Below are 12301 nucleotides of genomic sequence, written 5' to 3'. Positions count from 1 at the left end.
ATATATATATATATATATATATATATATATATATATACTAAAATAAACTACTACTTACTACTTGTACTACTATTCCTACTTTGTGGTTTTTCACTTATCACGGGGCTTCAGGGTGCAGATCCCCGTGATAAACGAGGGACTACTGTATTTATATATCTTTTAAGGCTTTAGAAACCCTTCCCACACTCTTACAATGATCTAAACTCTTAAACCAACGTCATTTTAACAACATACACATATGTACTGTACTTGTAAATTTTACTCACCAGCTCTGCAGACCAGCAGCGAGCTCAGTTCCGGTTGGACTCGGTTCTGGTTCTGCAGACCTACCCTGCAGCGACGAAGCCCACTGCCCTGCCCATTTGATGTGTGCATGGATAATTGAGGAAGCTTCAGGATTATTTGCGACTTTCCTTCCAGTTCTGTCAGCTTCATGGATAGCGTAGCGATCCCTCCATTTTGGCAAACAGCAACAGCCGGAAGCACTGTTGGCTTCTGGGTAATGTAGTTCTTTTGACTGACGTTAGAGTATAGGCTTATTGAAAGAAAACTACAAAATGGTGACGCCTGTCTGAAGTTTTTTTTTGGGGGGGTTAACTTTTTATCTCACACTGTCCCAATCACATGAGTAATATTAAAGGTGGCCATCGTTGAAAAACCACGAAAGAGCGAGTCCGCAAAAGTCGAACCGCGAAGTAGCGAGGGACTACTGTACCCGGAAAACTGGAGTAAACTTTCAAACTGCTCCGTTTGACACACTTCAGGATGCGCTTGATTTTCTTTAAATCCTCCAGAGCCGAGCTGCAGGATGGAGGAGCCATTGTTTACACTTGCAAGTTCTCGTTTGCAAGTTTTTGTTAAACGTTAACCTCAAAAATGCTTGTCATTTTATATTACCTTAAAAACTTTTCCTTAAGAGCCTTTTCTTTTTGACTCGCTGCCTCGACTCCTTTTGTTGCTGTGAAGAAGGAGCGATTAGATGTCGTGTTTTATTTGTCAACTGTCAGCTTGGCCTTGCAGAGCTTGGATGTCTAAAAACATCATCTTAGAAAGAGTCCGGCCTCTTAAAACGCGCCACGACCTCGCTGCAAATTAATTTAAAGGCTCCAAGTGGGTGAAGCAGGTGTCTCTCGGCTGTTCCGATGAGAATCACATCCGTTTGATTCTCATGAGTGCTGTCAAATCTGCAGGCAGGGCCTCCGGCGGATTCACTCTGAGTGCACAGCTGATGGAAAAATGACAAGCAAAAACCGTTTCTGAGGTTGAATGATTATGAAAACATCTCATTTCTCTCTGGACTCCTTCTCAGATTGCGGTTCTCATTCATTATTTAGTCCCTTGCAGTTTAGCTCACTAGTACTTACTGCACACCGCTGGGGATTTCTATTTTATTTTTTATTTTTCGCTGTAATAAAAGTCTGGGCTGTAAAAACGATTTCCTCTCCCCCCAGTCTATTCCCTGGGTCGTACCCCAGTTTAGAGGAAGCTAATTCGCTCTGACCACTGAGCGCGGGAGTCTGAGCCGCGTGGTGGAACCGTCTCTGCGTTCCCCGGGCCGGGCTTCGCCAGCGGCAGATCAGCTGCACTGATAGTGGAAGGAAACCAGGGCAACCTCCGCCCCCACCCACCAATCATGTTGCTCCGTTCGCACTCCCATCGCTGCAGCCTTTGGCGAATGACCCCCATCCACCCCCTCCTCCACCGCCACGCAGTCGCAGGTGGATGTGAAGCCTTTGTTAGGACACCTGGGTGTGTGGCAGAATGAGTGTGCACCAGCTAAAGTTTCATCCTGCACTTAAAATGTGTGTTTTCTGTGGGTGTGGGGGGGTGGGGGTGTAAATACATATTATTTTTCAGTGCATTGTTCTTTTTTCAACATCTCCACTTTTGTTTTGCTGCTTCTAGTTTCCTCTTTATGTTTTTACGTATGTTTTCTGTAAACTTTGTGTTTATTCAACCATTCAAATATAAAAACGTTCAGCTTGGCTGTGAATACGTCGCTGCGCTAAGACTTCAGTTAATAAACTTTATTTAGAAATAATTCCCCTATAGGAATACGGTGAGAGCTCTTCAATTTCTTCACAAAACATTCTCTGAAATCTGCTTCAGGACTTGTTTTTTTGGGTTTTATGCTACTTTAGCTTGTAGCTATTGTCTTATAGCCTTTATCTAAGGTTTTACTTATTTTAGCTTTTAGCTTCAGTTTTGTTACATTTAACTTTTAGTTATTGTTTTGCTAATTGTGATTTTTATTTACAAGTTTACCTACACTTTTGCTAATATTAGCTTTGCTGTACTCTTGCTCATTTTAAATTAGATTAGATTTAAGATGCTGTTGCTAATTTTAGCTTTTTGCTTCTGTTTTGCTAAGTTTAGTTTTGAGCTATTCTTATTCTTCTCAATTTTTTACTTTTTTGCTCATTTTAGCATTTAGCTACAACTGCTAATTTTAGCTTTTATTAACTGTTGGTATTTTTTAAGCTATGGTTTTTCTCCTTTTAGCTTTTAGGTACTTCCTAATTTTAGCATTTAGTGACAATTTTATGAATTTTATTGTTTAGCTACAATTTTTGCTAATGTTAACTTTTACTTAGCATTTAGCCAATTTTAGCTTTTTGCTTCAGTTTTGCTAGGTTTAATTTTAAGCTTTTCTTGTGCTAATTTTAGATACTTTTTTGCTAATATTAGCATTTAGCTACAGCTTTGCTAATTTTAGCTTTTAGCAGCTGTTGGTATTTTTAGCTATGGTTTTCTCTATTTAGCTTTTAGGTACTGCTTCCTAATTTTAGCGTTTAACTACAATTTTGCTCATGTTAGCCAATTTTAGCTTTTTGCTTCAGTTTTGCTAAGTTTAGTTTTAAGCTTGTGCTAATGTTAGATACATTTTTGCTCATTTTAGCATTTAGCTACAGTTTTGCTAAATTTAGCTTTTAGCAACTTTTGGCGTTTTTAGCTATGGTTTTGCTCATTTTAGCTTTTAGCAAATGTTGGTATTTTTAGCTATGATTTTGATCATTTTAGCTTTTAGGTGCTTCTGCATTTTAGCATTTAGCTACAATTTTACTTTTTTTTTAATTGAGCTACAATTTTGTTAATGTTAACTTTTACTTAGTGTTTAGCCAATTTCAGCTTTTTGCTTCAGCTTTACTAAGTTTAGCTTTAAGCATTTCTTATGTAAATTTGAGATACTTTTGGCTAATTTTAGCATTTAGCTACAGCTTTGCTAATTTTAGCTTTCAGCAATTGTTGATATTTTTTGCTTTTAGCTATGGTTTTGCTCATTTTAGCTTTAAGCTACCGTTTTGCTGATTTTAGCCTCTGTTCTGCTTGTTTTACTTTCAACATTTCCTTCATTCATTCAGCGCTCGGTGCTCATTCAGCCTTTTCACGGAAAACACAAATTATGTACGGTAGTTTGTGTTTTAACACAAACCTGTTTTCATCACCCAGAAACTAAAACTGGACTTCTTCTGATATTCGCCGACAGAGAACGAGCACGTTTAGCTGCTTTTGAAGCCCACACTCACAGCCAGCCCTGAAAAACAACCAGCTTACATAACCCAGTGTAATACCTGCGGAGCGCTCGTTCTCCTGCTACAACACTCAAATATGTTCTGGGTTTAAAAGGTACCCATTAAATCTTCAGCTTGTTTGCTTTCTTGAAGGAATGTGTATCGCCCACCGCCTTTTATGCCAAAGTTCGCAAACTTCTGTTCAGAGGTTCATTTTGCTAACAGACACCCACACAGGCGAAAACATTGTCGGCCGTTGGCTTTCGGCGTCGCGCGGTAACTAAATGCCAATAATTGCGAGTCTGGCTGAAAAGAGATGCTCGTTTTCGTGTTTTCGTTTCATTCTCCGAGTCGCTGCCACAACCTAATGATAGGTCTGCGATGATACGACTCCTGGAGGAAACCTGCAAATATGTTGAAGAAATCCAAGAATAAAACAAAACGGGTCTCAGAGACGAGGGACCGGTTGTCTTCCAGTGTTGACAGCACATCAACACCTGGGATCGTAGCTCGCAACGGGAGATCGTGCTTATTTAGGGGATAAAGGCCGAGAGATCATTTTGTAGAGTTGACTGACAGGTTTTGGTACGTGGTGTCCGTTCCTTCCGTCCCCACCCATCCATTCTGTTGAACTGCTGGGTGTGGACCAATAATAGTGACCTCGGTGTCAATCTGGATTCCACCGTGTTTTGGGGGGAAATTCCTCTTCACTCCGAAGAGCAACGCTCTGGAAGCCAAGTTCAATTTGTGCCAAGAATGTAAAGATTTCAGAGCGAGACAAAACCCCAGTGTGTCACCCGGAGGGGAATGTCAAACAAAGCAGCGAGGTGGATGTGTTTTTGGCGAATTGTTCTCGTTTCCAAGTGTAAACAGTTAAATTGAATCTTGAGGAGAATAAATGCAATAAAGCAGCAAGAATTTGCTTAAGCTGCTTTCTCCTGGTTGGATATTCGTGGCATGGTCTGAGGCCACGCACTCCCAGGAGAGACGGGTTCGAGCCGAAGACCAAGACAAAAACTGGGAAGAAGGGTAATATTTTAATCTTTGCATATTTCTACAGATTAGCAGTTAAAATCAGCTGTTTGACAATGTGTGGTCTGTGTATGTATGGATGTGTTATCTGGGGGGGGGGGTTCTTGGCACAGCTCAGCAGTCTTGTGATGGAGGCTTAGCAGTCGGTTCCCATGGGATTCAGAACCACGTACAGCTAAGAGAACATGTTTTATTTGCTGTAAACATGTTTCATTTGTTACTTTTGTCTAATAAAATTCAGATTTTTACAAAGTCATAACTTGTTGCTGCAGGACGCAAAGAAAATACAAATAAAATAAAGATTTATTGATTAATTGTTTTCAAAAACGCCGTTTGACTTCTGAGTGTTGAGTGGCTTTGCAGAAATTTCCTAAAGAAGCTGAAACTAACCTTTTGAAGCTGAAGAAGCAGAACAGTAAACGCTAAACTAAAGCAAGGAGCTAAATGCTAGCTAAAAGCCTAAAGTAGCTAAACTCAAGCGGGAAGAAACAGAAAACTCGCTTAAAGACCAAAGGAACAAAATGTTAGCTAAATGCTAAAACAAACAAAGCACTAAACGAAAGCCAAAAGTTGCAAAACATAAATGAAATGTAGCTAAAGAAGAGCTAAAATAAAAAAGAAGCAAAGTTCAAAGTGATTTTATTGTTATTCCCATCACATGTGGTACATGAGGTGGAATGAAATTGTACTCAAGGTCCCAGTTACACCCAAAAATAGCAAAAGTATAAATTATAAAAAAGAAACAGTATACAAGGATCTAAGATATATGCCACAATAATAATATAATATGGTGTATTAAACAGCAGCCTGCACATGAGTCTGTTGTGAGCAGATGGGTATGAATCCAGCAGCAGGTAAGAAATCAGCAGCACAAAGTGACAAATCTCCAATCAAAGTGGCATCACAGTGATTTTTCTAGCTAGAGATTCATGAGTCTAACAGCTTCAGGGTAGAAGCTGTTCCTCAGTCTAGTGGTTCTTCACTTAATGCTCCTCAACCTCCTTCCTGAGGGGAGTGGGGCAAAAAGTGTGTGTGCTGGGTGAGTGTGGTCCTTCATGATGCAGGTGGCCCTCTTCCTGCATCTGGAGGTGTAGATGTCTGTGACGGTGGGGAGGCTGACTCCAACATCTTCTGTGCAGCCTTCACCACTCTCTGCAAAGCTTTTCTTTCTGCAGCTGTGCAGCCTCCATGCCACACGTTGATGCTGGAGCACAGGATGCTCTCCACTGCACACCTGTAGAAGGAGGTGAGGACTGAGCTTCCAGACCAGCTCGTCTCAGCCGCCTGAGGAAGTAGAGTCTCTGACGAGCTTTCTTGATTTCTTGAAGCAATACATTAGCTAGAAGTTAAAATTAGCAAAAGGCTAACTAAAGCAGCACAATGCTTGCTAGCCAAATGTTGCTAAAGGGGAGCTAGAAGCCAAAAGTACCAAAATAAAAGTTTGGCTGAAAGGTAAAAGGCTAGCTGAATCTAAAAGTAGCAGAAAAGTAAAATCGTTGCTTAAGAAGACAAAATTAGAGTAAATGTTTTGAAACGGATTTTAAAGAGATTTATGCTTTTCTGAACGTTGTGAAAACACATTAAACGCAGATTTCTGCAGATTGTCTTTGTTGCTCATTTGCTCCATGAAGCTGCAGCAGAAGGGAAATCACCGAGTTTATGACAGCTGCTTTGGTTAAATATTAATCTGTGCGCGGGTGCTTGTGAGCATATGAGATTAATGGATGCATCATCCTGCATCACCTGTTGAAGGGTTGCTACTACGTGACAGAGCCATAAAAATAATCTGTCTTTAAGCCTCCCACCCAGACTCATTTCATTCAACATCTCACTCTTTTCTGTCTTCTGACGCTCAGGTGTTTGTGTAAAGCTGTCACAGACACTTATTTGCATTTGTAAAAATATGCACGCAAGTCGTAACGAGAACGTGCCTGTTAATTAATTTATTCTTTCAATAAAATGATTTTGTTTAAGCGTGTCAAAGATGAAATGACAACAAACTCGTGATGGCTACCGGCGGACTCTCGCATGCCCATAGGAAGAGCAGTCAATGAAACAAAATGGTTCCCTTTGCTTAGTCATTGCTGGCAATTTGGCTGAGGTTACCTTGGCAACGCAAACTTGGTTTCTCACTGAGAGCAAAGAGAGATGGTTGCTGTTATAACGCAGCCACGACCGCGCTCTCATCCCACAGCAACAGCCTTGATTTTGTTTTCCTGTCAGCTCGATTATGGCTGACGGCAGGCGTGACTTGTGGCCTCTTCCTCCTAAATGTGCTCAAGCTATCAAACAAAGACTTTAAAAAAACAATATTTAAAATCTTGTTAAATCTCAAGAAATATATGAACTGGACAGATTATTTTCTTTTTTTGTGATTATGCTGCCACAGAGCGTAAGTGCCTGGCTGTTGTAGAGGAAACGGTTCCATTAGACAGGCTCAGTGGCTCAGAAAAGATTTTATGTTCAGATGGAGCGACACAGAGGTGCACCACTGCCTCTTTGTGCAACAGACGCAATGATAATTCCTGCACAATATTCTATATTTAGAATGAGAGCAATGCAACTTGCAGCTTCTGCTTGTTCCCAACTCGTAAAGAGAAAAAAACCTCCACTTGGATAAGAAATCATTTCCCATGCATGCTCGTCTTCTTCTCTTTCTGATTAATAAATGGGTTTGCTGTGTAAACAAACAAATAATTTTTTTAACTTCACTTAACATGTTCATATTATCCCTCTAAAATTTAAATTTTCTTAATTTAATAATAAAGTTGTAACCATTTTTGTCAAACGTTGAAAATAATTTCATGCATGACCTGTTAGTGTTCAGAATATACGTTGAGTGACTTTCGGCTGCTTACACACCAACTATCAGCTAAATATCTGTAAAAGTCTCTGAGCTGTGGTTATTTTTGTGTAGACTAAAGCTGATGAGTTGTGACGAGTCGTCTTGAATTGGGACGACGCCAAAAGTTACCGTAATTTCCGGGTTATTGAGCGCACCTGAATATAAGCCGCACTCAGTAAATTTAAAAAGAAAAAAAAAAATGGCACACATATAGGCCGCACCTGTGTATAAGCCGCAGGTGTTCACGTTGTAACATGACTTATTTACACGGAAAGATTTTTAAACTTTTTATTAAATACTATGGTAACATACACAAATATGTACAGTATATATTTTTTTCCTAAACAGTGCCTGTAAAACAGCTGGTTAAGAAAAAAAAAATACAGTAGCCTAACAGGAAAAGTCATTGATCTCTATTTTCATTTCTCTTGTGCAGTAAAACCCCTGAAGTCGTTTTCTTCAGTGTTAGAATAACCTCAGAAAAGCTTCACACACGTCCTCAGCCTCTTCGGTTGTCGCTCTCACCGTCACTTTCGTCTCGAGGCGGATTTGCGATTTGATTTACGATTCACGTTTGTTTCGAGTGGCTGCAAATACTCCGTTGTGTACGAAAGGGAAAACTCCCACAGGGAGAGGGAGGGGAGAACGGACCAAGGAATCAAGTTTCATTGGTCCTCTGTGACCGGTTCTGTGATTTCATTGGTCAGGGTTTTTTACCTTTATATATACAGGTAGTGAGTCACAAGGACCCACCCTACAAGAGAGACGTGCATTCGACAGCTACGTGAGCACCGGGTGAGACGAGGGTAAATGTTTTGGCGGCATGAAGCTCGTTAGCCCGTCAAAAAAATTCCATAAATTACTTGCAGCTTTGTATAAGTCGCGGTGTTCAAAGTGTGTGGAAAATGTAGCGTCTTATAGGCCGGAAATTACAGCAATTAGTTGTAGATGTAAAGCCAATAATTACTTTCTGAGAGTTTCATTGAAATCCATTCTAACGTTGCACTCAAAGTACGTATCACGAAAGACCTTCATTTAATATCACACCAAATTTAGGCTTAAAATCGATCAAGCCGGGCGAGTTATGGCTATTTTTGTGTTTGCGCAGACCTGTTGGCTGTGGCAGCCATCTTGAATTGGGTTGACTCAACCAGAGTATCAGTTGTGCACGTATACTCCACGATCGCTTGGGAAAATTCCTTTAAAATCTGTGGTTCATGCAGTATTTTACTAATAGTTAATATCAAAGTTTTAAACACAATCTCTTTGTCCTGAGAGTACGAGTTGGCGATCGGTCTCAGCTACGAACCCCAAATACTCGATACTTGCAAAAGTGACTGGTACTGATGGTTTTCATGTTTGCTAAGATTTTGGGTTTGGGTTCACTCCGAAAGTTATTGAGCTTCTAGATATACGATACATCCAGGGATTACTTTCTGCAAGTTTCATTAAAATCATGATTCATGAGATATTTTGCTAACAATACAGAGAAACACACACAGGCGGTGGCGGGCGATGATGCAGCCTTTGTTTGTCTTTATTTTTCTTGCCTCAGATAAGATGTGCTCTTTACTTGGTCAGGCATGAATGACCTTTATGGACGCCTTTCAGCTCCAGTCAGCTTCCATTTCAACCGAGCTTATCAGTAACCTATTAGTTCTCGCACCGGCTCCCTCAGCAAACACTGGCCGAGGCGTCCGCCACAGCTATGCACACGCATTCGAACGTGGTGAGCAAAAACACAGATATTCTAAAATCTCGACTTTGTAATTTAGGTCGTGGACAATGTGGCTGTTGAGTCGTTGGTGCAACAGCGTCCGAACAAACTCATAATTCAGCTACTTTTGTCTTCCTGTGGAATTTTAGATTGTCTTGAAAATGCAAATAGAAAAAGTGGATTTAGTACGGAGCGACAATGGCTGCTTTCTGTGGCGATGGATGTATGGGACTTTGTGCCTGTGTGTGGGTGTTTACTCTCCTCAGGCCAGCTGGGTTAATGTGATTGTGTTTAATGTGCTTCTTCTTACGTACCCCTGAGCAAAACAACCACCGTGTGATCAACTCGGTTTGGCACAATAAATAATACAAATCTCATTACCTGCCATTGAAAATATGTCTCCAATGGGTTCATGTCAAGCTTCGTTTTGTGAAAGTCTTCACGGCGGAAACTTATTTCACTCCGTCTTGAATCGCTGTCCACACTCTTGATAAGTCGTGTTCCTGTACCATATTTATTTTTCCACATTTCCTTCAGGCGGCGTGGGCATTGCAGCCACTCAGCTGTGCAAGACGGTGAAGGACGTGACCGTGTTCGGCACTGCATCGGCCAGCAAACATGAGACCATCAGCCAGGGCGGAGTCACGCATGCCATCGACTATCGCACCAAGGACTACGTGGAGGAAGTCCGCAAGATCAGTCCGAAAGGTCAGAAACTGGTGTCCACCATGATAAAGTGAGCTCCATCTGGGTTTTGTTTGCATGAGAATGTGACTGTACAGCATTTATATATATATATATATGAATTAATTTAGCCAAAAAAAAATCATCTGAAGGAACATCTGTAGGACTTCTATTAAAATTTGATTCAACACTTTTAGAAAGCAAAACATTCTCAACTATATTTATGAGATAAATTATAAAAAAAAAAAAATCAAACCAGATAAAACTGAATTTTCTGCAGAAATGCCGTGTGAACGCTGAGTGCTGGATGACTTTGCTGAAGAAGATGAAAATGAGCCGTTAAAGCTGAAAATAACAAAATGCTAGCTCAAAGCTAAAAGGAGTGCAAAGCTAACTTAAAAGCCAAAAGTAGCAAAATGTTACCAACATTTTTGTTGAAAAACACTAGCCAAAAGTAGCAAAACATTGGCCTACTTATTAACTAAAGAAGCAAAAGGTTAACTAAAAGCTGAAAGTATCAAAATGATAGCTAAAAAAGCACATTTGCTAAAAGCCAAAAGTAGTAAAACGCTAACTGAAACCTGCAAAACGTTACCTAAATGCTAAAAGCAGCAAAAGACTTGCTAAAAGCCAAAAGTAGTAAAACACTAGCTAATTTGCTAAACTACCTAAATGCTAAAAGCAGCAAAAGACTTGCTAAAAGCCAAAAGTAACAAAATGCTACGTAAACCTTTAGCTGAAAAACACTAGCCCAAAGTAGCAAAATACTACATATTTGCTAAAAGAAGCAAAATGCTAACTAAAAGCTGAAAGTAGCAAAATTCTAGCTAAAAGAAGCACAACGCTTGCTAAAAGCCAACAGTACCATAGTCACGTGCTATCTAAAACAAAAGTAATAAAACGCTAGCTAAAATCTGCAAAACGTTACCTAAATGCAAAAGCAGCAAAAGACTTGCTAAAAGCCAAAAGTAATTAAATGCTACCTAAAACTTTAGCTGAAAAACACTAGTCAAATGTAGCAATACACTACATATATGTTAAAAAGAGCAAAATGCTAACTAAAAATGAAAATATTAAAATGATAGCTTAGAGAAATGCAACGCTTGCTAAAAGTCAAAAGTAATAAAATGCTGCCTAGAATTTGCAAAACATCGCCTAAATGCTAGAAGCAGCAAAAAGGCTTGCTAAAAGCCGAAAGCAGCAAAATGCTACCTAAAACTTTAGCTGAAAAACACTAGCCAATAGTAGCAAAAACACCACATATTTGCTAAAAGAAGCAAAATGCTAACTAAAAGCTGAAAGTAGCAAAAGGCTAGTAAAAAATATCAATATACTAGCTAGCAGCTAAAAGTTAAAACATCGACCTTTTCCCTACAATTTTTATTTATTTATTGCATTTGTGTGAATTGGAGCACAATAAAAACAAAGTTAATAAGAAAGGATGAGTGATTATAGGAAAGTATTTGTTCACTTGTCGTCAACATGAGGATCAATACGTCCCCACTGGCACAAAGCAATACTCTGACGGTCGTGTTTGAATAAACTGTAGTCAGGCGACGAGTTTTTGTGCATTTTCTCAGCAGAGTTGGCTGCCATTTGCACCAGACTGGCAGCGCGTTGGGAGTCTTTTTCCCACCAAGCAAAGTCTTTTTTTTTTTTTACAAACAGTGACTCTATGTGCTACAAACAACGTAGCAACAGTTTCATGTAGCGAAATTAGAGGCCAAGAAATTCATAATAAAAAAGAAAACATTTAAGCAAAATGAAACGATGCCCAGTTCCTGTTCTACAGTATCTTTTTGTCCTCAAGTACAGCGCTATTATGACAGACGCTTTTCTTTGTCCCCCTCCCCCGCTGAAACCTGCCTCTGTGACGAACAGACAGGCCAGGATGAAGGAGTGACACTTTAAACAGATTGTATCTAATTAGAGGCCTGGATCGATGTTCAGCGCTGCTCTCCACCTATGATCCTTCTGTCTTTGGCTCTCTGTCAGTTCTTGGGTTTTGTGGTCCAAGCAGAGTCCTGCTGTGAGCCCCTTACGCTCCACAGGACTGGAGCTCAACGGGGCAGGGAGGGGAGCTCAATTTAAGGAGTTCCCTCTGGCACAAAGGTGCATGATTAAGGCAGAACCCTCATGGCTGGACATTAATAAGCCCAAAGAAAACCCTTATTGTCAGGCTGTTGGGATGAACCATCTGTTCGGGGACTGACAGGAACCGGAAGCATTTTATTCTTCTTGAATGGCGAGTGACAAGAATGAAAGTAGAAGCACTGCATGTGAATTCTGCGCGCTGAAGGACTTTGCTAAAATTTTCTGAAGAAGCTGAAACTGAGTTGTTAAACTAAAAAAAAAAAAAAAACAAAGCTCGAGCTAAAAGCTTAAAACGCAAAATACTACATAGAAAATAAATGTAGCAAAACACTAGCTAAAAGCTAAAAGAAACAAAATGCTAGCTAAAAGTCAAAAGTAGCAAAACACTAGCTAAAAGCTAAAATAAACAAATGCTAG

The 12301-nt window shown here is 40.0% G+C and overlaps 1 protein-coding gene across 1 annotated transcript in view; it reads left to right on the top strand.

The window, feature by feature from the left end:
• The window catches only part of vat1 (vesicle amine transport 1), a 42648-nt gene that overhangs the window by 21347 nt on the left and 9000 nt on the right, over positions 1–12301 (top strand). The window contains exon 3 of the mRNA XM_037689247.1: positions 9644–9814. Within this exon, the coding sequence (XP_037545175.1) occupies positions 9644–9814 (171 nt within the window). The remainder of the gene's footprint in view (positions 1–9643; positions 9815–12301) is intronic.

This window comes from Nematolebias whitei, chromosome 15, assembly GCF_014905685.2.
Source record: "Nematolebias whitei isolate Nwh7 chromosome 15, NemWhi1, whole genome shotgun sequence".
Taxonomy (NCBI): Eukaryota; Metazoa; Chordata; class Actinopteri; order Cyprinodontiformes; family Rivulidae; genus Nematolebias; species Nematolebias whitei.
Note: the sequence above shows the minus strand (reverse complement) of the source record. Positions and strands in the feature narration are given on the sequence as shown.